We start from the raw sequence: 27,092 nt of genomic DNA, 5'->3' as shown, positions 1-27,092 counted from the left end.
TTGCGGAAAATATACAGGACTTTGGAAAATATGTGTTCATATGGCTTATATATTCCAAGTCTTTTGAGGTCATAGAATGGCTTTGTGTGAGAAACTGCTTGTCGCATTAGCAAATGAGCTGTGCTATTTTGTTGAGGGAAAACAAAAAAGGAAAACCCCATTGACCTGACTGACACCTTGTTGCGTTTGATGGAACTGGATGGTGTGGAGGTTAAAACTGACCTTGTTTAATGTATTGTCTGGTCGTGTTTTAGCTCTAATAAAACATTGAATGTCTCTGAGGCTTGGTTTCACCAAAAAAATCCTTGAGAGGAGTCGTATCAGAAGCATCAGACTGCAGGTGGGATGAATAAATGATAGTGTAGTGGACTGCAGCTTACCACAAAACTGGCATTACTTTGAACTTTAGCAGAAAAGACAAACTGCGATCTGTGACATTTAGAAATCCAATGAAGTCCAGCTTTTTTTACTTTTAGTCTATGTCTGTGGGCTTTGAGGCCGTATATGTGATCGGGAAGTTGAGTAAATTAACAGATATGCTACTGAGCTGCTTTGCAGTTTGTATGTGGATCATTATGATCGAATGTACATCCTGACGCTGTGTGTTTGTCTCCATATGCAGCTGCCGGCAGACTTCAGCAGATTACACCTGGCAGACGGGATTCACCCCCAGGTGACACACGTTTCCTCCAGCCACTCAGGATGTAGCATCACCAGTGATTCTGGAAGCAGCAGCCTGTCGGACATTTACCAGGTAATAACACCTATTCTTCATAATGTAGGAGTAGCAGCTTTGTGACAATGCCATCAAAATGTGACTGACAGTAGTCAGCAGTTTTTTACTGAGTAATGATTAATGCAGCTAGGAATAATAAAGTAATAGCAGGGCCCTATGATTTCTGAGATGTGGAAAACGCGGATGGATTTGTGAAATCCAGTCATAAAATTCTAATTTACTGTACAAACAGAATTTAACAAATTTGTGATGAATAAATCGAAAGTAGGTCAGTACACTTAAACCAAAACGTGATATGGACTAGTGTCTGTCAATATTAGGCTGCAAAAATGCTATTTAAACATGAATCCAGCATGTTCTGCGTGTCTCTGTGTGAATGAATGGCGCAGATGCATGGTTTCGTTTACTACACACATACTGAAGCGCGCGTGGCGCTGACAGTGTTTTCAGCCCCAATATATGAGTACATAAATACACAAACATAGTCTCTAGAACTGCTCTGAGAGTCACTTCATGAGCATTTTACCATTTCTTTTGAGGAAAACTATCGTCATATCATAAATGTGACCCTGGACCACAAAAACAGTCTTAAGTAGCATGGGAATATTTGTAGTAATAGCCAAAAATTCATTGTATGGGTCAAAATAAAAGATTTTTCTTTTTTTAAATATTTTTTTTTTTTTTTTTGCACCCTCAGATTCCAGATTCAATTCAATTCAAATAGTTGTATCTCGGCCAAATATTGTCCTATCCTAACAAACCATATATCAATGGAAAGCTTTCATGATGTATTAATTAAAAAATTACCCTTATTACTGGTTTTGTGGTCAAATATAGAAACAGCAACTCGTCAAAATAAAAGTTCTGTTTAACTTGAAGAAACTGACAGAAATATATTACTCAGTGTAATGATAGTACTACTACTAATAATACAGTTTTTCATTAAAACACTATTTTTTAAGGAATATTTACCAAAAAAATTTGGTGCCAGAATTTATTTACCAAAAAAAATATAAATACACAGCACAGTACTTCTGGAAGAAAAAAAAAACAAAAAAAAAAAACATACATACATACACACACACACACACACACACACATATATATATATATATATATTAATTAGAGGTTTTAGAGATTTTGATTATTAACATTTGATGAAAACGTAATCCAGAAAATTAAAGGAAAACACAGAACTTCATAGGGCCTTAAATATGTAATTTTTGATAAATGGTTAATACATTTCTGTTACAGTTTCTCCATTTCAATTAATTAGACATGCATTTTTTAATTTAACCATTAAAATGACAAAAAAAAAAAATGTTCCATAGGGCCCTATAATAGTTTACTCAAAAAAAAAAACAAATTTGTTTCTTTGTTCCCATGTTGCTCTATGTAACCCAAAAAGAGCTTTTATATATATATATATATATATATATATATATATATATATATGTGTGTGTGATAAATATGTATTTATTTGATGTAAAATACAGTAAAAACAGTAATATTTTAACATAAAATTTTAAATTGACTAAAAATGTAAAATAATTAATATTAATATGTTTCGATATGTTAAAATGTAAAGTAATATATTCTTGTGATTTCAAAGCTGAATTTTCAGTGTCTTTAGTGTCACATGATTCTTCAGAAATCATTCTAATTTGCTGATTTGGTGCTTTAGAACATTGCTTATTTATTATTGTTAAAATAGTTGTGCTTTTCAGGATTCTTTGATTAGAAAGTTCAATAGCATTTATTTGAAATAAAATAAGTCACCTTTGATTAATGTTTCCTTGTTGAATAAAACTATTAATTTATTCAAGCAAATATGCATATATATATATATATATATATATATATATATATATATATACAACACTGAATCTTTGTAACGTGCAAGCAAATTTCTTCTTTCTTTATTCATTTCTTTCATTTACATTTTATTCATTTGGCAGATGCTTTTATGCAAATCTTCTTACAGTGCATTCAAGGTACATGTTTTATCAGTATGCATGTTTCCTGGTAATCAAACCCAACATTTCTGTCACTAAACATTTGTCACTATAACTAATCCTGAGCCAGTGACCTGTGAAACTGAGCCAATGAGATTAAAACAGAAGAACCCCATTTCCCTTATATATCTGTGCCAGTCTATAAAATGTGTATGTTTGCCTCCATTAATCTTATTAATAGTGTTTGGCTTGGTATTTGCCTGGCTGTTTAATTGATTTCCTTGTGTGATGTGTTTGCGGATTGAAGATGTTTTGTGGCAGGCCATGCGCAAAGGTATATGGGACATAATTCAGTTTATGCAGTGTTCGTGATCCTGGCCTGATGGCCATCTGTTAAAGGCTCATTAACAGCTGGACGGTGTCCTCGTGAAAAGAGGTTGTGATCTCCCTGCTCTACACCTCGCTCTATACAGTTCTCCTCACCTCTCCCTGCGATCCATGACTCATATATCGAGCAGGCCGCGTGGAAAGTTGTCGATATAAAATTATCAGATGAACGTGGTTTGAAGCTGTTGAGGATTCACATTGTTTTATTCATGTGTCTGCCTGCATTTAAGCTAATTAACAGCCGTATATCATTGTATTACTGAATGTAAGAATTCTTTCGTTTTATTCTTGGTATTAATACAGTTTATAATTTATTGAACATTAGTGTCTTTTATCATATTGCTAATTTATAAAACCAAAAAGGCAGAAACCTTCACAAAGACTACATTTATGTGATCAGTAATACAGTAAAAACAGTAATATTGTTACATTTTATTGCACATTGAAATAGCTGTTTCGATATATTTAATTTATTCCTGTCATGGCAAAGCTAAATTTTCAGCATCATTACTCCAGTCTTGATTCTTTAGAAATCATTTTAATAAATCAGGAAGCATTTCTTATTATTATTATCAGAAAATACACAACAGAAGCGATTAGTAGCACTGAGTGGTCTCACTTTTGGACCCCACTGTTTGTGGGTATCTTACAGTACTTTGTTAAGAGTAATGGCCCATATCCTCAATGTGGCTGTCAAAGCGGTCACTTTTTTATTTATTTATTTATTTTTAACATTTGAATAAATAATGATGCAGGTTCTTCTGGGAGACTTGAAAGCATTGATCCAAGAATAGCCCTGCTAAAAAATTAATGTTCCCTTCACGCTCATCTTAGCCGCCCAAACAGTGCTATAGATCGCACCAGACATGGCAGTTTGAAAGATAAATCAGTCCGTTCATCGGCTACAATGTATTAACAGTGCCTATGTTTGTCTTCACTGATTAGCTTTTAAATGGGAAGCCAGCTCGACTCCTGCTCCGCCTGCATCATTGGTAGTGTTTGATTCTTGTTAAAGTACAACAGTGAAACTTTCTGAAGGATCCCAAAGTGGTGTAGTTGGTTAATAAAGATGTGACTTGAGTGTGATGCATTTGCTTAATGATCTGAGGCGAGTCATCAACCTAACGGTGTCTGGATGAAAATGTAATGTAATGTAAATCCCAAAAGGTTCAGCTAATGGGTGACTGCTTAGTGTATTGATTTTAAGATCTTGAAACCACATTAATCAACAGTCACTGATACCTTTCCTAAATAAGAATGCTGTTGTTTAAGCACATAGATTTCAGTCGTCATGCACCAGTGACTTGCAGCTTTGGGAATGCATATTTAATTCATATTTGAGGGCAGGGAACACTGGAGTTTCCTGTCATTTGATGGATGCAGCATTTGAGATTGTCTGTCGTTGTAGTTTGTAAATGCTGCTCGTAAATCAGTGTTCATGTTTAAACTCTAATCTGATCTCTGGGACAAATGTGTACCATGGGGTTATTCGACATCTAAAGAGCTCATGGAGGTTTTGAGCAGGATTGAAGACCTTAAAGGAGGAGTCACCCAAAATAGATGTTCTGTCTTCATTCACTGGTCATTCCAAAACCTGTATGACTTTCTTACATTAAACACAAAAGGAAATAGGTATGCTGATTGCTCTTTTTTGTGCAATTACATTGAGCTGCCATGCTTCAAAAATGCCTGCAAAACAACTGCAAAAATTATGACTCTAAATAAGTCTCTGATGCTGTAAAAGAGATCTGCTTAAAAATAATTTGCTCAAGAATTACACTTTGTCACTTCTCCTATGAAATGATGCCAAGATTTTTAGTTAATAAAAACTTAAACCATATGATAGCTTTGTTTTAAAAACTATGGAAGTGAATAAAAATAATTAAAAAACGTTTTAAAAAAAAGTGAATTTCTGTCTTACAATTTTGACTTTTTCTCACGATTGCAAGTTTACATCTTGCAATTCTGATGTTTTTTTTTCCGAGAATTGTGAGATATATACTCACAATTGTGAGTTTTAAAGTCAGAATTGCTAGATATAAACTCACAAGCTAATTTTTTTTTCTCAGAATTGTTTGATATAAACGTGCAGTTCTGAGAACATATCAGTCTTTTTTCCCCCTCAAAAGTGAACTATAACTTGCAATTCCAAATTTATTGAATTGTGAGGAAAAAAAGTCAGAATTGTGAGTTTTTATCTTGAAATTCTTACTTTAGAACTTGCAATTGCAAGTTTATATCATGCAGTTATGAGAAAAAAATGAATTGTGAGTTTATACATCACATTTCTGACTTTGTAACTCGCAATTGTGAGTTTATTTCACGCAATTCTGACTTTATAACTGGGAATTCTGAGAAAAAAGTAGCAATAATCTTTTTTTATTTTTTATTCAGTGTCGGAAATGTACTGTAAAAAAAACAAACATACTGTAAAAAAAAACAAAACATGTATTTTTTTTATTTTATATATATATATATATATATATGTATGTATGTATGTATGCTGCTTTTTGATTAAAAAAAAAAAAAAAAAACTTCAGTTCCCATTCATTGCATTTGCAATAAATAGACTCTCCATCATTTCTCCTTTTGTGTTCTGGGAAGTCATACAGTTTTGGAATAACATAAGAGTAAATCATGACAGAATTGTTATTTTTAGGTGATCTATTCCCACAAGTAGTTTAGATCTCTTTAAAAAGGGATGCTTCTGTGATAGATAGCCAGCTCTTTTTTAAATTTTTTTTATATATTTTTGCATTTTGCCACCTGCCATGCCGCCATCCTCCCCCACTCCCCTGTCCCCACCCTGAAAAGAGTCCAGTCTCACATTGCCCCGCCCAGTTCGCCCTCTGAGTGGCTGCTTTCAGCACCGTCTGAATATTTGATAAGTAATACAGGTCATTTAAGTCAAAATGACATTCGTTTGTGTGAGCCCCGATCGAGGGGCTTAAAAAATTAAAAGTAGCTGGAAGCCTGAGCTCTAAAGATGCGGCTGGGACCCGGCTTCTGCAAGCATTTGGTCAAGGCGACATTGTGGGCAGTTTCAGGGAGGAATAGAGCATCGCTGGGGCTCTTCAGCCAGGTGAGGGTGAATTAACGTTGGTTGCGACAGGAGATTGTGGTGTACACAACAGGATGGGTCTTTCTTTTGTTGCCTACCTAGTCAGGTTGGACCATGTCGCAGTGCTGGGTGGGTGTTGGGTTGCATTTTCTCAAACTCTGCACTTTAATACCCAGAATACATATGTTTGTTGTTACCTGTGCTTGTTTGGTTGGTTTGTTTTGTTGCTTGCTTTGAATTGTTCTTATACAGTAGTACATGCAGTCATGTGCTCTGCTTCCATTTTCTTTTTAATTCCGAATTAATGGTAGAACATCTTGGATTTCTTTAGCCTTGATAATTAGAGGAAATGCCACAGTGATGTGCAAATCTAAAACAAAAAATGTCTAAAATGTCTTACTATGATTGACTGAATGAAGGATTCTGACACACAGGCCACAGAGAGTGAGCCCGGCGACATGGACCTCAGTGGCCTGCCCGAGACGGCCGTTGACTCTGAGGAGGATGACGACGAGGAAGATATCGAACGTGCCTCAGATCCCCTCATGAGTCGAGACATCGTCCGAGACTGCCTGGAGAAAGACCCCATGGACCGAACGGATGATGACATAGGTGAGTGATTCGCTTAAACCAAAATGCTAGAATGTGAGTTTGCTTGAGGAAGAGAAAGGAGATTCTCGAAAGCAGTGAAATAACTTACAGAGAAAGCAAGGCAGCAAAAGGTCGGGGAGACTACAAAAGAAAAGCGTGAGGGGGAGACGTGTTGGTTTTTCTAGGTCACCCTCTCAGCCGAGCCTCTCGGAGCGCATTAAAATTTGATTGGCTGAGCCGCATCCACAGCTACGCTTCAGTGGTGCCGTGCCAAGCACAGGTCATCGAGTACCCAGACAGGCCACGGGCAGGGAACAAAATCCAAAATCTCTTGTCTCCACTCTCCTCAATCTCAACTGAACCACTTCAGGCTTTGGGCAGCCCTGTCACACTAGCTAAAGCCAAATACTTGATTTGGTTGGCCCGCCAAGCACGGAAAGAAAAACTAATAATTTGCTATAGAAAAATTATTATCTTGCTGGCCAGCTCTAGTAATTCATATTGATTGTAAAATAATGATTACATTGCAGTAAATGGACACAAGAGGTTAAATGTACCCGGCTCTGTGCAATGAAATGGCAAGCACACTTGCGGGCATGCTAGGCTGTCAAAAAGAGACCATAAATATGGAAATGGACTCTATATGAGCACTTTTGGCCCTGTAGACACACTTTTCACACTCTCTGTAGTTTATTTAATGTGTCTGCTGCCATTTTCCCGCAGTGTATACATACACAGCACAACAGAATTGTCATTTTCAGCTGTCAGTATTTCTGTCACAGTGTCTTTTCTGCCACGTCCCAAAAGATGAATTGTATTTAATAACATCCTATGGTGAAAATGGCTTTCTAAGGTTAATGTCATAGCATACTAAATGCACACTTAATTATATTTGTATTTTATTTAACATTTCTCAAGTTTTCTTTCCATATTGCATTGACAACAACTGAGGGATAGTTGTAATTTGGCTAAAAAGTGATAAAGTGAGTAATTTTTAGGGCTGTCCCCTAATAGTCGACTAACCGTTAGTCGACGAGAAGAGGCTTGGTCGACCAAAATTTTATTAGTCGCTTAGTCGCAGAAAAAAAAAATTCCACAGGAAGTGGTGAAGTCAAGGTCTATGTGGTAATATAGTATGTCGGGCAGGACATCCAAACGCTCACCTATCATTCATCGACATCTAATACGGCTTTAGAGATGTATGTAGTAGCAACTTTACATGGCCGCTCAATCTAATGTTAGCCTAGAAAAATGTGCGCTATTCAAGTGTCTGTGCAGAATGTGGAAGTTGAACAGTAGCATGCTCACTGTATGACAGATGGAGGTTAAAATACTCCGTCATTTTTGGTCATACAGATAAAAGTAATACATCTTTCAAATCAGTAATTTGATGGTTTTTTTTGTGCACTCAAAATAACAACAAAACGCTGTACTTTTGTAAAATAATTCAAGTAAACAGGATGCGATTTCTGCTGTCTCTGTGAACTTTGTGTATACTTGTCTTACAGACATGAAAAATATAGGCTATAGAGAGTGAAATGTCTACTGTTAAATAAACCAATTCAAAAAACAAATATTTTCCGATTTTATAATCAGTATGAAACATGTGCATCCACTACTGCGGAGATGATGAGTCAGTGTCACCGACCTCATCTCTTAAGCTGAAAACAAAGAAAGCACTAGTTTATCAACAAATTATTAAAATGTTAATGCAGTCTCCTTGCTGTTTTCCCTTGAAACATTCATAATTAGTATATCTGCTGCACTGTGGCAAGCTTTTTTGTGTGCGCTTGAGTGTTTATTAGGCTATGTAGGCAATTAAAGGCTCATTATTGTGATTTATATGGTCTGCTAAATGTGCGACTAATAGTCGACTAATCCTTAAAATGAAAGGCGACCAGAAAAATCTTTGGTCGAGTGCAGCCCTATTTATTTTACTTTCTATTTTACTTTTTCGTAATTTAATTTGGTTTATCTTGGTTTGTAAAATGCAATAATATTTTTATTTTACATTTCAAACTTGAAAAAACTGGTAGAGTAAAATAATAAAATCTATGCATAAAACACAAATTTGGAAGGTTGCAAAAACAAATGATAATGGTTCTATGACAAAATCTGTTTGTTTTAATTAAAACCCTTGGTAAGTGTCCATAATCGAAGAAATTATATTCTGTTTAGTTACTGTGGAAATGGATTTTGTCATGTATAATATGTCCTGTATATTACATATCAGGATTAGCCGGTTCTCAGAAATAGCTTCGTATTAATAATGCATTGGATGCTTGGTTGCTGTTATTTTTATAGCCAATGTAGAATGTTTTTCCGTTCTCTATTTGGGAAGAACAAACTGCATCTGCTAGAGAGAACAAATATCAATGAAAGACTTTCAGAGACTCATGTATCTCACTTAGTCTTAAATGTGACTTTCACTTCTTGTTTCTCACCCTGTTTCTTCAGAGCAACTGTTGGAGTTCATGCACCAGCTACCGGCCTTTGCCAACATGACCATGTCTGTCAGGAGGGAGCTTTGTGCTGTCATGGTGTTCGCTGTGGTGGAACGAGCTGGCACAGTCGTCCTTAATGATGGCGAAGAGGTCAGTCAGGCTTAGGGTGACACAAACCAGTAGCATTAGCCTTACTTGAAGCCTCAGTTTAACCTTTAACCTGTATGTGTGAACTAGTACGTATAGTACATACGCTGCATTTTTTCCACATCGATAGCTCTTACACTAATCCCATTTTAGTTCTTTCTGTAACCCTAGTCCTCTCTGTTTTTTGAAGTTATGTCTTTCACCTTTAACCTTTCAACAGCTTTTAGTCTCATGTCAATCTTGATTCTGTGGCTTGGCTTACACATACTGCCATCCCTCGCCTCCCTTTCGTCACAAACAATCAGCCATTCAGTTTCTGCACTGTTAAACCTGAATGGATGCCAGCATTCAGCATCTTGAGATTACAAGATGCCCGCGGTACAGCGGGAATCACTTATCTCCTTATCTCAGTATTGACATGCCAAAAAGAGCCATTTTCCCCCCTAATGCATCCATATAATTGAAAGCAGGACAGGGCTTGAGGCTTGTACAGTTCAGTGTAATGACATGTTCTCCACTGTTATCAATGCTCAGACATTACATTACAAACTGACAGCATTTTAAATTGTAATATAGCATTAAAAATAAACCTTATGCCCTTCTTTGTCTTAATGTTAACTTGTCATTGTATCTGTGTTGTAGCTGGACTCATGGTCTGTGATTCTGAACGGCTCAGTGGAGGTGACGCACCCAGATGGCCGGACGGAAATCCTGTGCATGGGCAACAGCTTTGGTGTGTCCCCCACCATGGAGAAAGAGTACATGAAAGGGGTGATGAAGACCAAGGTGGATGACTGCCAGGTGAGTCAACAATCCAGAATTTTCTGCCAAAATAAATAAATAGACATTGCACCTGACTGCAGTTTTATTGTGTAAAGAAAACAAAGCCTATTTTTGCAATGTGACGTTGCGTTCTGAGATTAATATAATTTGGCAAAACCATTTTGTAATATATCATAAAACCTATTTCCCTCTAAAGAATTTTTGCATTTTACTGTTTGTATCTCAACATGTTCTGTAAAAAATAATCTTCATAAAATTCAGTGTATTGATGCAATTAACTTGTACTTAAGAACTGTAAATTCAATTTTTAATAGCAATTCATAGTTTTTAGTCACGTAACTGGCTCAGAGACCTGGAGGGCAAAACATCCGGAGAACTGCAGCACAAGCCTGTCAATTTTCCATCTGTTTCCAATACACAAATATGTAGATCACCAACAGAACTAAAACAAAGATATGTGAACAAAATGCAAGTTTTGGCAATTTGCAGTCCATATAGAGCAGCTGTCACAATGTTTCAGTCACTAAAAACAGTGGCGCATTCTAAAATGTACAATGTGGAAAAGCACTTAAAGTGCCATAATGTATAAAACAGTTATATTAAAAGATCAAATTCAGTACACACCTTATTGATGTTGCATATTTTATATAGGCAAGCGGATGAGCCCAGAATATGAGCGCAATGCAGAGTGTTTTCTTTATAATGGTTATCAATGGGAAAACGCTTAATGTGAAACTTTGGGCATTGCATCATCAATAAGGTGTATACTGAATTTGGCCTTTTAATATCTGTGTCTTGCTACAATGCTTAATATAAACTGTAAATTGTAAGAATTAGTGGAGGTCCATGGAGGAAGGCCTTGTTTTGCCCTCCAGGTGGGCATTCCGGTAAAGGTGTGACGTCATGTGAAAAGTATAAATACAAATATTTTTGCGTTAAGGAATTTACTTGTAATTGTAATGCAAGTAATATCACAGTGCAAATTATGTAAGGCCTTATTTTCTTTATTTTTTATTTAGATTGTTGGCTATCCAGTAGGTTTTAAGGAAGAACTCTATCAATTTGAAAATGTTTTGATCAAATAAAAAACAAAGAAGAATGACTTTTATCTCTGCCCGTCCTATTTTAGCTGTTTGCAGTGCTTCATTTAGTTCAGAAGTGATGTGGTCCTGCCCATTCATTAAGCGTGAGAATAATAGCGGTAATTAGTGAAAATTTAGCAATAATGAAATCCTGTCTCTGTTTCAGTTCAGTGGTGTAATTATCATGGGGAAATCATTTGAAGATACTGCAGCATCTTAAAGTGATTTATTTTGCCTCTCGGTTTGAGTCTGCTTGCTCACTTTTGCTCTTGTTCTCTCTCTCTGTCAGTTTGTTTGCATAGCACAGCAAGATTACTGCTGTATCCTTAACCAAGTGGAGAAAAACATGCAGAAGGTGGAAGAGGAGGGCGAGATTGTGATGGTGAAGGAACACCGTGAACTTGACCGCACAGGCACCAGAAAAGGACATATTGTAATCAAGGTGAGAACCCAACTCACAACAAACAAAATGTAATAAAAGAGATGTTACCTATAATGAGGTCAAATAATAGATCACACAAAGATTTAAAGGGATAGTTCACACAAAAATGAAAATTCTGTCATTAATTACTCGCCCTCATGTCATTCCAAACCCATAAGACCTTTATTCGTCTTTGGAACACAAATTAAGATGATTATCTTTTGATGAAATCCGAGAGCTTTCTGACCCTGTATAGACAGCAACCCTACTACCGTGTTATTGACCCAGAAAAGTAGTTTGTGTGAGTTTGCAGTCTGAATTGAATCCAATGAGATGTGCCATACTGCAAAAACTGTGTTTTATTGGAGACATTGACTTGCACTTTCAATTGACATGGCATTTGTGATGATTTACACAGATGCATTGAACATAGCCATTTATTGATTCATAAACATGGAAATATGCTTAGCACAGTAGAGGCATATATAGACTAAATATCAAATACGTTCCACAAATCCAATGTCTTAATGATTGGAGTGGAGGGAAATTTGCCCAACAGTAAAACTGACTACCAGTTCTTCTGTCCGACCCCAAATCTAATCACAAGCCAAAGTTTGATGAAAAAGGCATCATTTAAAGAGCATATTTGGTTGTTACAGGGCACGCCGGAGCGTCTTACCATGCACCTTGTAGAAGAGCACTCGGTGGTGGACCCCACCTACATCGAGGACTTCCTGCTTACCTACCGCACCTTCCTGCCAAGCCCAATGGTGGTAGGCAAGAAACTGTTGGAGTGGTTCCATGACCCCAGCCTCAGGGACAAGGTACATAGACACACTTACGCAAGCACTTAAGTCAATCAGTACTCGATGAGATGACTGATTAGTAACGTCATATTTCATCAGGTTACACGGGTAGTCTTGCTGTGGGTAAACAATCACTTCAACGACTTTGAAGGTGATTCCGCAATGACGCATTTTCTTGAGGAGTTCGAGTACAATCTGGAGAGAGAGGTCAGTTGTGTACAATAAAACCTTAGATTTCTTGGCGACCTAGTCGACCGCAAAAATCTCATGTAATGTCTCTCTTTGAACCAGAAAATGTGTGGGCACCTAAGACTGTTAAACATAGCATGTGCTGCCAAAGCTAAGCTGCGGGTGGTGACCCTGACCAAACCCTCGAGGGAAGCCCTCCTGTCTTTCACCCTGCTGGGGGGTTCAGAGAAGGGCTTTCGCATTTTCATTGACAGTGTGGAGCCAGGCAGCAAAGCTGCAGAGGCCGGCCTTAAGCGAGGAGATCAGGTAATGTCACACCAGCACCATCCAAGATCTGAAGTGGGCTACAGAAATAGTTGTAGTTGTTAAATTGACACCGTAATAGCAACTTGCCGTGGCATAGCAGCAGTAATAGTAGTTGTGGAGCTGAAAGTGGGAAATGTTCTGTGAGAGCATTTGTAATTGCCGTTGTCAAGCGGTGAAAGCGGTTAGTCACAGCACTAACATAGAGAGCATACTGTCCTAAATCATAAAGAAGAGCAAAAACCTCATCATAAGATTTTGTTTCCGCTCATTCTGTCATTCAACATAAAAGCACACACATCTCAGCCTTTAAACTTGTTCTGTAGTCTAAATATGTCTGCCACACTTACATAAGCAGAAAATATAATTTCAGGTGAATAGAGTATGTCACACTTGTTTCCTTTTGCCCTTCACTCACTGCGGTATTTGGCTCATAAAGCTGTTTAATGAGTTGCTATCTATTTGCCCTCCGAACCACAAGAGGATTGTGATTGTTCGGAATGCTAATCAGTTGATGCTTGGCCGTTTTGAGATTATTGACAATAACCTTGTCCGCTTAGCCAATTAACAGAAGTGGTATTTCCCCCTTGCCTTAGTCGACAACTTTGACAATGGATAAGCAATTTTGTTGTTAAGGTTAATTTGAGTAAATATTGTGTAGAATAATTGTAACATTTAATTTGTGTTATCAGCAAGGAAATATATGTGTGCGTATATATAATCATGGAAGACAAGAGGCTTGTAAACTCCCATCTATACAAAAACAAACAAAAAACCTTTCTGTGCCAAAATCAACAAAAAGAACAAAAAGGAAAGCAGTCATTTCCATTAGACTTTCCTAAGTGCTTATTGTTTTATATTTATATCAATTTTGTGAATCTGCTATTTGCTGTAAACTCTTATGATGTACATATCAGTATTAAAATCGGCATTAGCCATGCTGTGCTCATGGCAGTAGAAATCAGATAATAAAAACCATATTGGCTTCTAATGTGAACATGGACCTCTATTTATGTCACTGGTGTCATTTTGTGTGACTGAATGAGTGGCAAGTTCATTTTGCAGTAAGGGCAAAGTCATTTCACACTAAAAATAAGCAGCACACTCACATTTACTCAGTGTACCTCATCTCACAAGTCACATGTAATACCACAAACTGCTCTCAGTGTGCTGAAAGTACATAGCACTGAAATAAAACATTATGTTCTAACTATATTTATCAACTGGCCCAGCTGCAGTGTTGATGAGATTTTGGATTTTCCTCTCCTTCTTTCCCCAGATACTAGAGGTCAATGGGCAAAACTTTGAAAATGTGCCGTTATCCAAAGCCAACGAGATTCTCAAAAACAACACACACCTGTCCATTACTGTGAAAACCAATCTCTTAGGTAAGCTACACTGGCTGAAATGACCACAGCTGCACAGACTGTCATTTAGACCCAACACCACAATTCATCTGAAAATTGCCGGTCAGCTCTCTTTCCTCTTGCAGTAGGGGAAAATGTTCCTTGAAAATGTCAGAAGGCATTGTTAAACTCATTTTCTCTGTGCTGTGTTCCCCGCTCTTAGTGTTTAAGGAGCTACTGGCCAGGCCTGACCAGGACCCGGAGCTGGAACAGGAGGAGGAGCCAGACAGGAAGAACGGGGCACCTCATATTCCCAAAATCGGTGATATCAAGAAAGCCAGCCGCTACTCCATCCCTGACCTGGCTGTGGATGTGGAGCAGGTCATGGGTCTTGAGAAAGCTAGTAAGAAAGCCAAGGCCAACACCGTAGGTGGCAGAAACAAGCTGAAGAAGATCTTCGACAAGACACTGACCAGTATTCTTCCACCCAAACCTTATAAGTAAGCTGAGCTTAATGTATGAAAGCTCTGTTGCTGCTTTGGTCCACTGCAGTGTATAACTCTTCTGGTTTGTTCACAGTGATGTTGGTGTGGGACAGTCCCAGGATGACAGTATTGTGGGGCTAAAGCAGTCAAAGCAGATCCCTCCTGCTCTTCCCGTCAGTGGAAACCTTTCATCAAGCAACCCTGACCTGCTGCAGTCCCACCATCGCATACTCGACTTCAACAACCAGCCTGGTAAGACACTTAACGTGGTTTAGCAAAAACATTTTATTGCATTAACATCAATGCTGGTTCTGGAACCACAATCTAGTCAACCACTCCCATGTTAAGGTTAGGTTTAGGCTAGGTTTTATCATTCTTATCAACTCTCTTATTTCCTTGAGATAGAGAGATAGATAGATAGACAGATAGAGTTTAGCCAATAATCAATTGTTTCAGGAATTTGTTCTACTAGGTTAGACAGCCTTCTTAAGAGAGAATAAGTTTTGAGTCAGTAAATATAGATAGCTGAGATCTTTACATAGATAGTTTAAATATATTCTTGCAATGTCTTACTGTGCACTTACCTTTAGGGCATCTACAGAACCTTTCACAGAAGTTTAATCTCAGTGCATGCATATTTAATAAGATGCTCATGCTGTCCTGAATGTCCTCTTTCAGAAGCAGTCCCTATAAGTAAGTATTTGATCTTGTCCTCTTAGAGGTTCCTCAACTACTTTTATTTTCCTAATCACAATCTTCTTCAGGGCACATCTTTGCTTTGACATTGGTTTTGCTATCCAAAATTATGTAGAACAAATCTGGTGGTGCTCAATCACATCTTAATCTGTGAACACTATGCATTTGGTGGGATTCATCAAAATTCATGTCGCTTTCACACTAGAGGAAATTGATTGACCTCGAAGGTTGATTTGTTTGCTTATTGCAAAGGTGTCTTCTGAACATTCATATGCACCAACAAAAATGTACAAAAAGCTCCAGATGAAGGGTTAATGTTAAGTGATGCACATGTGGATTACTTCTTGATTGTCCAAAACTCTAGTTCAGAAACATTCCAAGTGTGAAAGTGACAGTGATGTAAACTGATCATGGGTAATACATTATAAGTGGTTTTCCACCTTGAAACTTGTTGGTGTTGGTTAAAGAAAGGGTGTTAAGTGTGTGGGTTTAAGCCATTCCTCTGTTCTTTAGACATGTCAGACCAGGTATTGAGAGTGTTCAAGGCGGACCAGCAAAGTCGTTACATCATGATTGGGAAGGACACCACAGCAAAAGAAGTTGTAGCTCAGGCCATCCGAGAGTTTGCCTTGACCGCTGCCCCTGAAGCATATTCGTTGTGTGAGGTGTCAGTCACTCCTGAGGGTGTGATCAAGCAGCGGCGACTCCCTGAACAACTCTCCAAACTGGCCGACAGGATCCAGCTGAGTGGCAGGTGCTGCCTTAGAGCCCTTGTGGCCATTTAGTTCAATTTTCTGACATATTTTGGTGTCAGATCACTCTGTAAACCTCTTGTTTAACATGTAGGTACTACCTGAAAAGCAACATGGAGACAGAGACACTGTGCTCAGATGAAGATGCCCAGGAACTACTACGGGAGAGCCAGATCAGCCTGCTGCAGCTAAGCACGGTGGAAGTGGCGACCCAGCTGTCCATGCGCGCCTTTGAGCTGTTCTGTGCCATCGAGCCCACCGAGTACATTGATGACCTGTTTAAGCTGAAAACTCGCCTAACTGGCCCCCCCAGCCTCAAGCTCTTTGAGGAGGCTATCAATCGGGAGACCTTCTGGGTGGCCACGGAGGTGGTGCGTGAGCCCAATCAGCTCAAACGTATGAAGATCGTTAAGCACTTCATTAAGATCGCACTGCATTGCCGCGAATGCAAGAACTTCAACTCCATGTTTGCCATCATCAGGTAGAACTAGTCTTTATTTTAAGAGGCGAAAAAATTAAGACCTCTTATGCATAATCTTTTTTTGGAGTATCAACTAACAATGACACTGTGTCTTTTCCAGTGGTCTGAATTTGGCGCCAGTGTCCAGGCTGAGAGGCACATGGGAGAAGTTGCCCAGTAAATATGAGAAACTTTTTAGTGATCTTCAAGACCTGTTTGATCCCTCCAGGAATATGGCGAAATATCGGAATCTTCTAAACAGCCAGAACCTGCAGCCACCCATCATCCCACTTTTCCCTGTAATCAAGAAGGATCTCACCTTCCTGCATGAAGGTAAGATAGTAGTAGGTTATGACAGTGTTGGGTGTAGTGCATTACAAGTAACGTGATTTGCGTAATCAGATTACTTTTTTCATGTTACTAGTAAAGTAACGCATTACTTTTGAATTTCTAACAAAATATCGGAGTTACTTTTTCAAATAAGTAATGCCAGTTGTTTTTCCCCCCATAAATGTATTGATTGATAAGTCTCCTGTTGAGAAATCAGGAACATGCATTAATTTATCTCACTCACAAAAACAGATTCAGTATTCCTCAAAATAAATAAAAAAAGTGAAATGCAAACTCAGAATATGATGCAAACCTGCAATAATTAAATATGTCAAATAATACAAATATCCTTTATGTATTTAATCACATTTTAATAACCAGTGTCTTTGCTGCTGACCTTCCATGATCCAATTCAACTATATGAATAAGCAAAAGTTACTAGCATTTGTGCTTCATGTTTTTATTACTGAAGAGTGATCTTCTCCTGCATGAATGTACTTTTCTTTCAGCCTGAGGTGAATTCATTTCACTTTTGGTGTAAAAGGACTTTTACATTTGCCAAAATTTGATTTTTTTTATATTAAAAACAAAAAAGCAAACCCTGCCCAGATTTAAAAGTAACGCAAAAGTAATGAAACACATTACATAAAAAGTAACTAAGTAACATAATTGTTACATTTTTATGGAGTACTGCAAAATTGTAATGAATTTCTTTTAAAAGTAACTTTCCCCAAAACTGGTTATGACATATATAATACATGTGTTTGTTTATTGTTGAACCACCTAGTTTTTGGTAATAATAGTTAAGTATATTTTCCTTAATTTCTTTTAGATGAAATGGCTTGATACCTTTCTCAGAACTTTCTGTCCAATCCGAAAAAGCCCTTATATTGAAACTAAACTATGAAAACGACTCATTCTGATCTCCTTCAACTTTCATCAAACAGATTAATACATAACCATTCACATTTATGTCAATAATGCATTTTCTTGACTTTATGTAGCACTCTGCATAGCCTTCCTAAGTTTGTTTCTAACTGTGACTCTGATCATTTGTTTAATCTTAAAGGATTAGTTTACTCCAGCATAAAAATTTTCTAATAATTTACTCACCCCATGTCATCCAAGATGTTCATGTCTTGCTTTCTTCAGTCAAAAAGAGGAAAACATTCCAGGATTTTTCTCCATATAGTGGACTTCATTTTCTCAACAGTTTTGAAGGTCCAAACTGCAGTTTCAGTGCAACTTAAAAGGGCTCTACACAATCACAGCCAAGGAATAAGCGTCTAATCCAGTGAAACAATGTGTCATTTTCTACAAAAAAAAAAATACAATTTTATTTACGTTTTAACCTGGTCTTGAACTTCGACTTCACTAATTTACGGAATCAAGTTGGAAAGGTCATGTGTGACGTAGGCAGAAATACCAACCCAGTGTTTAGAGAGCAAACATGCAAAGAAAGTCAAACACCCTTTACAAAGGTAAAACAACTATGTCGGTTGGCAACGATAGCCTTGTGGTCGGTGCGTCGACATGTACAGCGCAACTACGCTCACGGCAACCCAAGTTCGATTCCTGTCTCGAGGTCCTTTGCCGATCCCGCTTCCCTCTCTCTACCTAATATTTTCCTGTCATCTCTCCACTGTCCTATCTGAGTAATAAAGTAACAAAAAGCGCAAAAATATTACTTAAAAAAAAACAAAACAACTATGTTGGACATAGCTAGTGCAGGATGAGCATTTATGGTTAAAAAAAGCACAATAAAAAAAAGTACATACATTTTTTCTTGTTCTCTTTTTTTTTTTTTTTTTTTTTTTTTTTTTTTTTTTTAGAAAATGAACAATTGTTTCTCTAGATAAGACCCTTATTCCTTGGCTGGGATCATGTAGAGCCCTTTGAAGCTGCATTGATACTGCAGTTTGGACCCTAAACCTATTGATGCCCATTGAAGTCTACTATATGGAGAAAAACCCTAGAATGTTTTCCTCAAAAACCTTAATTTCTTTTCGACTGATAAAAAAAAATAAACATAAATACAAACATGTAAAACAAAGTTGATCCGAGGGAAAAATGTAATTATAAAAATATATGATATGAGCCTTTTCTTTATTGTCCACTTTAGGGAATGACTCGAAGGTAGACGGTTTGGTGAACTTTGAGAAACTGCGGATGATTGCTAAAGAGATCAGACATGTAGGCCGAATGGCAGCTGTAAACATGGACCCTGCTCTGATGTTCAGAACCAGGTGAGTGCCTTTCTGTTCTGACTGCTGCAATGACTTCTTTGCCCTTCTTTCAGGCTGGACTCTTCACACCACTGAGTAGCTTTTAGTGCCCACTCACTGCGATATGTACAGCTCTCACCTCACGCTTCCACACACAGGCTTTTTCCGAAGATTTTTTGCAGTGATGTTGAAGTGATGTTTACGTACAAGACAGTTAAACCATGTTGTATGTTACTCTCTGTCTACATTATTGTCAGAGAAGTTAGTGTCTCTCTTTTGGTCTCTGGTGCACCTCACCTTGGTACCCTTGGTCTGTTTCTCCTCATCTAAGTGTGTCTCCCTCTCTTTCTCTCATGGGCTTTCTCTCTCCCCCATTTCTCTCTTCGTCCACCCTCTCTGCCCCACGCTTCACTATTCATGGCTCTCCCTTACAGGAAGAAGAAATGGAGGAGTTTAGGGTGAGTATGGTGAACTGTCACCTTTGGCCTCATGTGTGCCCCCTCCTTTAATTTGGGCTGGCTCCTCACCATCCATTATTTTTCATTTTCTGGTTCATTTGAGAATGCTTCTGCTCTGACGGATCCCATCCAAGCATTTGACCAACATCACTTTTGCTACTCAGGGTCATTGAATAAACTCACCTCATTCTAAAATACATCCTAATGTTTCTGTTGTATAATTACCATAGATTTGGAATGTTTCACAAACATGACCCAACTAGTATGCATGAATTTATTTACAGCTGTTTGGTTCCTGCTCATATATTAATTTGATATCCCATGATCCATTTTTAGCAAAAGTGATTTAACATGCCCCTCTCCAGCTGAACAACTTACAATAGCTGCACGCCTTCTACTAAGTATTTGTATTGTGTGATTTTATTTTTTTCCTTTTCCTTTTAGTTTAAACTAATAATTATTTTATTAGTTTAAAAACTGTGATTAATGATGTGTGTGAATTCAAAAAAACCTTTTATAAGACCTTTTATAAGTTGCAAATTGTGTTCTTCTGTTCCAGTCTACTATACAGTACAAAGATTTTATTGATGCTAGTGGTGCAGAAATTACACAAATATAAAAAAATGACCAAAAATAGTAATGCAATCAGTTATTTTTCCCAAATCCCATGCAAAGTTTATGTACTCTACATCTGTTGTTTAATTTAACATCCAGTTTTTTTTTGTTTTTTTTAACTGCCTGATTGGCTGAGATGTGAAATGCATGGAATGTTTGGATTGTTTTAAAACTGCAAGGAATGCAACTTACTGCATGTCAAAAAGAGACTACATCTGATACTACCTACTGGTAAAGTAAGCCTGCATCTTTAACTGTAATATGTGTGTGCGTTTAGGTCGCTCAGCCAGGGCAGTGCCAATGCGGCCGTCCTGGATGTTACCCAGACGGGCGGGCACAAGAAGCGGGTCAGACGGAGTTCCTTCCTCAATGCCAAGAAGCTATATGAGGATGCACAGATGGCACGCAAGGTCAAACAATACCTGTCCAACCTCACCCTGGAGACGAACGAGGAGAGCCTGCAGACACTCTCAATTCAGTGTGAGCCTTCAGTCAACACATGTGAGTAGCGTACACACACACAATTAAAAATAACTAAATCATCAGGAAACAGATGCATATATTTATATCTTTATTATTTGTCTGATATATATCATTACAGTGCCGAAGAGTTCTGGGGACAGGAAGAGACCCGACACATCGCCCGTAGTTGCACGGGCCGCTACTCACCAGCGCCAGCAGCTTCAGAAAGCCAACCAGGCGCTTCAAGTGCCTGCCGTAGCCCTCTACCCATCGCGCAAGAAAGTGCCGGTCAAAGACTTGCCGCCATTTGGTGAGATGCAGGATTTATGTAGCTTAAACCTGATCACCTTCTACATTATATTAGTATATTACTGGTGCTCATACGAATCTTATTGTGTTCGCACAGGCACAAGCTCACCACAGTCTCTGAAGAAGATTCTGTCCCTTTCAGAGGAGGCTGGAGAGAGACACAGGAAACAGACAGAGGACAGTGTGTCCAACAACTCCTCACAGCTGTCGTCTCCTCCCACATCTCCTCACAGCTCACCTAAGAAAGGTAAGTGTACACATGGACACACACAGTATGGTATTTCTTGTAAATTTAAATGTTGTTTTTTCCAACCTCTGGTCTTCGTACACTCGATTTACTCTCCCCCATTGACTTGTCAACGAACTGTGGAAATCAGAGCCTTATGGTGGGCATGCAGTGAAATATATTGTCAAACAGCATGTGCCCCACTGGCGATTCTCTGTTAGCTGGCGCCCCCTAGTGTCAACATGTTTTATGGCTGATTAAATATGTTGAGGCTGCCATCTAGTGGTAAAAAGATCAAATGTAGGATATGAAGCAACTTGAAATGCCGATTGTGTCTGATTTTGTTGCTGTAAAGTTATAGATGTACCACTTTCCATCTCTCCTTTTGAATTTGCAGCATTTATGTTTCTCATCACTTACATGTTTTACCTTGTACTCAGCCATTGCATCTATAAGAAGCCACAGTATGAAGGGTTTTTCATCCTTCTGTAGAAAATCACCAACAGGTAACAGGTCCTGGATGCAGATTTAACCTGAGAGAGTTCACACAAGCATCATTATTGCTGTGTTTTAAAATGTAGTGAGCAGCCAACTAAAGCATCATTCATTAGAGCTACACTATCATTCAAAAGCTTGGGGTTGGTACAATTTTTAAAATCTGTTTTAAAAAGTCTTTTGTTTATCAAGACTGCTTTTATCTGATCAAAAATACAATGGAAACATAATACTGTGAAAAACATTTACTGAACCCAAACCTTTGACCTTTTGTCCTACTGTGATATTGGTTGCTTTCTTTGTATTGAGACACAGCCAATGAGATGTTTTGTTTTCAGTTACATATTACAGTGTTATGATTGACGTAATCAGTGACATTTGTGTCCGGACTGTCTTTGGTAGAAATATCAAATGCTATTGTTTGTTTATTGTGTTGTATAGTACAGTGTCGCTTGGAGGTTCCAATAATGGTTTTATGCATTTCTAAATATCAGAAGTGCTGGCATTTGGGTGAACTCTCTCATCAAGTCTAGACAGTGTTTTTGCTCCTGTTGTAGCTGGCAGAGGCAGGCTAGTGCTGCAGCTGTGTGTGTGTGTGAGTGTGTGTGTGTGTGTGTGTACTGTAGGGCTTTGTTACTGAAGTAACTGTCTGGTTTTGATTAGCTAATCTAAGAAAGGGGGGTTTGACTCTAAAGCAGTGCTTTGCTCTGTCAGTAGCATAGTGTTTAGGAGTTGAACCTTCTCTGACACCTTGAATATAAACTCTCCTTTTATCCACTGTCATTGTATCATCATGAGGTAAACAGGAAGGCTTATCTTCCATGAGTAAGTTAAATTAAGAACTCTTGTTCAATTGTTTGACATTTATTTCAAGTTATGACTTTGCAACCACAAAATGCAGCAATACATTGTGAACACTGATGGAAGAAGTATACTGCAGTATACTGCATTTGCTTGACAGCAATATACCTTCTCCTACTCACATCCTTCAGTCAAGGCATTCCGAGAGTGCACTGCGACAAGTTCAGTAAACAAATAGGTTATAAATAGACTTCTCTTTTATTCAGAAGTCAAAACTAACTCTAAAATAGTTGGATGACAGCAAGGTAGCTCACTATGTTCTGGAACAAAACCACAGGGCTCTGTATTAAAGCCAAACCATTTTCTGATTAATTTCTTCTCTCTACTTATTTGCCAGGGTATGGAAGAGCAGGTGACTACCTGTCAGACTCTGGCCACAGTGAGATCTCCTCACGCTCCAGTCTGGTGAGCACCTCTTCTCTGGACATGGGGCAAGATGAACGCAGGCATCGATATGGAGTAATGGCTGGGGAGGGCCATGGCAGTGGCCACCGGCTAGAACGCAGGGCTACTGCTGATCCTGACCAGTACAGCTTGGGGTAGGCACTACTCATACTTTTGACTTGTCCATTAATTGGTCTAAAGCAGGGGTGCCCAAACTCGGTCCTGAAGGGACGCTGCCTGCAGAGTTTAGCTCCAACCCCAATTAAACACACCTGAACCACCTAATCAATCTCTTACTACGCATACTAGAAACGTCCTAGCATGTGTGTTGAGGCGAGTTGGAGCTAAACACTGTAGGACACCGACCCTCCAGGACCTAGTTTGGGCATCCCTAGTCTACAGCTACCCAGGGTCAGGCTGGTTTTAGACTTATCTGACCCCATTCAGACACAATTCTCAGGCAGCATTTACATAAGACACATTCTTGTGTTTAAAAGCACATAGTCAGAGCATATTAAAATGAATACAGGGTTCTTAAGAAATATATATATATATATATATATATATATATATATATATTTTTTTTTTTTTTAATGATGCATAGTGTTAAAAGTACAACAAACTGGAAATACCAGTACCACACTAAAGGTGTGTTCACACTTATCATGTTTGGTTCAATTAAAACGAGCTCTGGTGTGATTGCTTTGTTAGTGTGGTTCATTTAAGTAAGTGTGAACGTCGCCATCCGAACCCTGGTGCGCACCAAACAAGCGGACCGAGAACACTAAATAAATGGGTCCAGTCCGCTTCCAAAGGAACTCATGTGTGGTTCGAATTAAATATGAACACAACATGGACCAAATACTTCTAGATGATCCAAAAACAGGAAGTAATGACAAGATGCGATGCTATGCAACATGATTTCACGAAGGGAACAAGCGGTGTATCCAAAACAAAATGAGCGGAGGGCAAACATGGAACAAGGAGGTAAAGTGCCTTTTATGAGCTCTTTGTGAGTTTGCAGGTGGTGAAAATAAAATTATTTCAACTTAAAGTGGCGAATGCACCTTTTTGTTTTGTTTAGAGAGTTCCGTCACAAAACATACATCATTCAACCTGATCAATTAGGTTGTGAACGTCACTATGCCTTTAGGTTCGGTATCTTTAGGTTCGCTGTCAAAAATGTCAGTGTGAACGCTAGGCGGACCAGGACCAAATTTGTATCATTTAGCTTTTTGGTCCAGACCAAATGAACCAAACAAACTGAACTACAAGTGTGAACACAACCCCCAAAAAAGCAAAGATCTAGCCTGTAATAAGTTACCATTGTTGACCATCGTGACCGTCTCTGACCGTCATGGCCTTGTACTGGCAATGTAGAGTTACAATTAAACCTTCTGGATCCTTCTACCCTTTCTTCTTTCAGTTCCTACTCATCAATGCAGGACTGCCGGGGTCTGTATGCGGGCGCCACCGTGCTGTCTTCCCCCAGTTCAGAGGAGCTTACCCAGGACCAGGGCGACCGGGTGTCTCTCGATGCTGCTGATTCTGGTCGTGGCAGCTGGACTTCATGTTCCAGCGGCTCCCACGACAACATTCAGACCATGCAGCAGGGCCGTAGCTGGGAGGCGCTTGCAGAAGGCGCGGGGCTTTGGGGAAGCAGAGGAAGCTGGGCGTCTGCCTGCTCCTCTTCATCCTCCGCGGCATGTTGGGGCGAGGACTCTGAGGGCGACACGGGCACCATCAAACGAAGAGGAGGGAGAGATGTGACCACAGACCCAGAGACCAGCAGCATCACCTCCACTGGTTCAGAAGAGTCCAGACAGCACAGTCGACGCCCCTCACCCATCACTGCAGGCAACACCAAGCCCGTGATCAGTAAGAGTCGCCACATTAGCCTGGTTTGAAGGGATAGTTCACCCAAAAATGACAATTCTGTTGACATCTCAAGTTGATCCAAAGCTGTATGTTCTTTTTTTTCCATATAACACAGAAATGAGAAGCATCATGCAGCTTTTTCCTACAATAAATAGTGACCATTTCTGTGTAGCTTCATAACGGACAAAAAAAAATTAGTCCATACAGCCCATGGCCTTAGCTTTATGAAGCCATACAATAACTTTCCTTGAGGAACATTTTAAAAAGCTGTTGTTCACTCAAAATTTTGCACAAATCATGATGCCTTTTGGCGCATCAAGCGAGTTTGGACATCAAACTTTGATCTCAAACATGATTCCTGGTGCTTAAAAGATATAGTGGGGTTAAGATTTTCATTTTTGGGTAACTATTTCAACCCGATCTCACGGCATTTTGTACATATTTCACGAGGTGGCTAATTTGTACAAATTCATCCAACCTCACTCGTACTTGAGTTCCCCAATTCATATGAATTCGTTTGAATGACCTAGACCTAACCCGCCCCTAAACCTACCCGTCCCTGGGGTTAGACAAATTGTACGAGTTCGTACAAATTAGCCATCTCATAAAATATGTAAAAATTGGTCGTGAGACAGCGTTGATTTTAAGAGTAACTATACCAAGTTATATGTCCTAACCTATTTGTTGTGTTTACATTTTTCAAATGCTGAAGCCATGATATTTGCATGAAAAACACATTCCCAATTAACAAACTAACATCTGAAAATGAAACGTCCTCCAGGTTGAGAAATACATGAACCTTAAGGATCTAGACATCCTCACTTAGTTGCTTAATTGTGATGTTGAACACTACAAGGTGGAACAACACAACAAACTACCTTCAAAAGTGATCCTTCCTGATCTAGTGCATGTCTGCATGTGTCCATCCCCGTGTGTGCGAAGCGTTACGGATATTAAACGGAACTGTGGTGTCCGTCTCCCCCCTCAGCACGGAAGGACGGCCGTTACCGGGACCCTCCGCCCACGCCGCCGGGCTACACGGCACTGACCATCACGGACGTAACCGAGGGTACGGCTCATTCGGGCAGGAGGCCCCCGGACTACACCACGGCTTTGCAGCGCTCCCGTCTTGTCACACATTCCCCCGACTCCCAGCAGCCCCCAGCTGCGGGAAAACCCACCCATTCGCCGGACCCCCGGGGCCGAGAAGAGGAGGAGGCAGAGGAGGTGGAAGAGGAGGGTGAGTGCTTGTCTCCCAAACTCAGAGCTCAAAGGAGGAGAGGTCCACACACAGCAGTTCCCCCCAGGCCATGAGTTACATACACCACCCCAACAGGAAGGTAAAACATCCCAAACTCCAGTTACTTCCACACTCACACACTCACACGCTCTACGCACACTCACGTACACCAGTCACGGTCTCTGCATGCCAGGAGGACAGCTCCTTCACCTGCCCACCATCACCAACCACCAACGCATCTCACACAGTGCATGCGTCGCCACGGAGACAGCCTGCCCCCCGTCACCGTGGCAACATCCCAGTCATTGCTCCCTGCTCTGCCGTGTGTATTGGCTCTCACCCATCAGTGCTCACAGGAAACTCACTAGATCTGCCATCATAAACGCTTGAACACATGATAGAGCCTGAAGTCGTGTTTGTGTTGTCAGGTAGCACATGAAATAGTGTTAGTACTTATCAGCACAAAGATCCTGAATTGGGAAATTGTGATTTCACAGTAGTAGTCTTTCCTGTCTTGTCTTGTTTGTCTTTGGTAAGGTAAGGCCAGAGCATTTATTATTTCCTTATTATATTTAGTGCTATGTCTGTGACTTTGTTCCAAACCCCAGTAGCATTTCCTATCCCAGACAGCAATTTTAGGCCTTAAAAATAGCACAACCATCCTGCCTTACATTTTATCTGTGTATATATATATTTTTTAATATGTAGTGTATAGAAATATCTTTATCTATCCCTCTCTCTCTCTCTCTCTCTCTCTATATATATATATATATATATATATATATATATATATATATATATATATAGTGGTGTGCGTTTTTTTTTTTTTTTAACCAAATGTAAATTCATGTCCCAGTCACATTTTATAGGTTAAACATTACTTACACTATCAGAAAAAAATTGATTTTTACATTATAATCCATATTCTATTAAAGCCAAGTATGAATCTCATCAAGTTAGTGGTT

General features: G+C 39.1%; 1 protein-coding gene across 9 annotated transcripts in view; it reads left to right on the top strand.

Annotated features, from left to right (window-relative positions):
• Positions 1-27,092, top strand: part of rapgef2b (Rap guanine nucleotide exchange factor 2b) — a 128,555-nt gene that overhangs the window by 96,944 nt on the left and 4,519 nt on the right. For 4 of the 9 annotated variants that reach the window (XM_051128248.1, XM_051128246.1, XM_051128254.1 and 1 more), the window contains 23 exons: positions 623-754; positions 6,574-6,751; positions 9,188-9,324; positions 9,964-10,122; positions 11,476-11,628; positions 12,267-12,431; positions 12,513-12,620; positions 12,705-12,908; positions 14,185-14,293; positions 14,475-14,751; positions 14,831-14,988; positions 15,415-15,429; positions 15,946-16,186; positions 16,279-16,665; positions 16,766-16,977; positions 19,097-19,220; positions 19,634-19,657; positions 20,550-20,773; positions 20,874-21,044; positions 21,141-21,290; positions 22,963-23,164; positions 24,436-24,887; positions 25,876-26,227. In XM_051128248.1, coding sequence (XP_050984205.1) covers positions 623-754; positions 6,574-6,751; positions 9,188-9,324; positions 9,964-10,122; positions 11,476-11,628; positions 12,267-12,431; positions 12,513-12,620; positions 12,705-12,908; positions 14,185-14,293; positions 14,475-14,751; positions 14,831-14,988; positions 15,415-15,429; positions 15,946-16,186; positions 16,279-16,665; positions 16,766-16,977; positions 19,097-19,220; positions 19,634-19,657; positions 20,550-20,773; positions 20,874-21,044; positions 21,141-21,290; positions 22,963-23,164; positions 24,436-24,887; positions 25,876-26,201 — 4,308 coding nt within the window. In that variant the 3' untranslated portion in view covers positions 26,202-26,227. The remainder of the gene's footprint in view (positions 1-622; positions 755-6,573; positions 6,752-9,187; positions 9,325-9,963; positions 10,123-11,475; positions 11,629-12,266; positions 12,432-12,512; positions 12,621-12,704; positions 12,909-14,184; positions 14,294-14,474; positions 14,752-14,830; positions 14,989-15,414; positions 15,430-15,945; positions 16,187-16,278; positions 16,666-16,765; positions 16,978-19,096; positions 19,221-19,633; positions 19,658-20,549; positions 20,774-20,873; positions 21,045-21,140; positions 21,291-22,962; positions 23,165-24,435; positions 24,888-25,875; positions 26,228-27,092) is intronic. The other 5 variants (XM_051128250.1, XM_051128247.1, XM_051128251.1 and 2 more) reach the window with 4 other exon arrangements.

The sequence above is a fragment of the Labeo rohita genome, chromosome 14, assembly GCF_022985175.1.
Source record: "Labeo rohita strain BAU-BD-2019 chromosome 14, IGBB_LRoh.1.0, whole genome shotgun sequence".
Classification (NCBI taxonomy): domain Eukaryota; kingdom Metazoa; phylum Chordata; class Actinopteri; order Cypriniformes; family Cyprinidae; genus Labeo; species Labeo rohita.
Note: the sequence above shows the minus strand (reverse complement) of the source record. Positions and strands in the feature narration are given on the sequence as shown.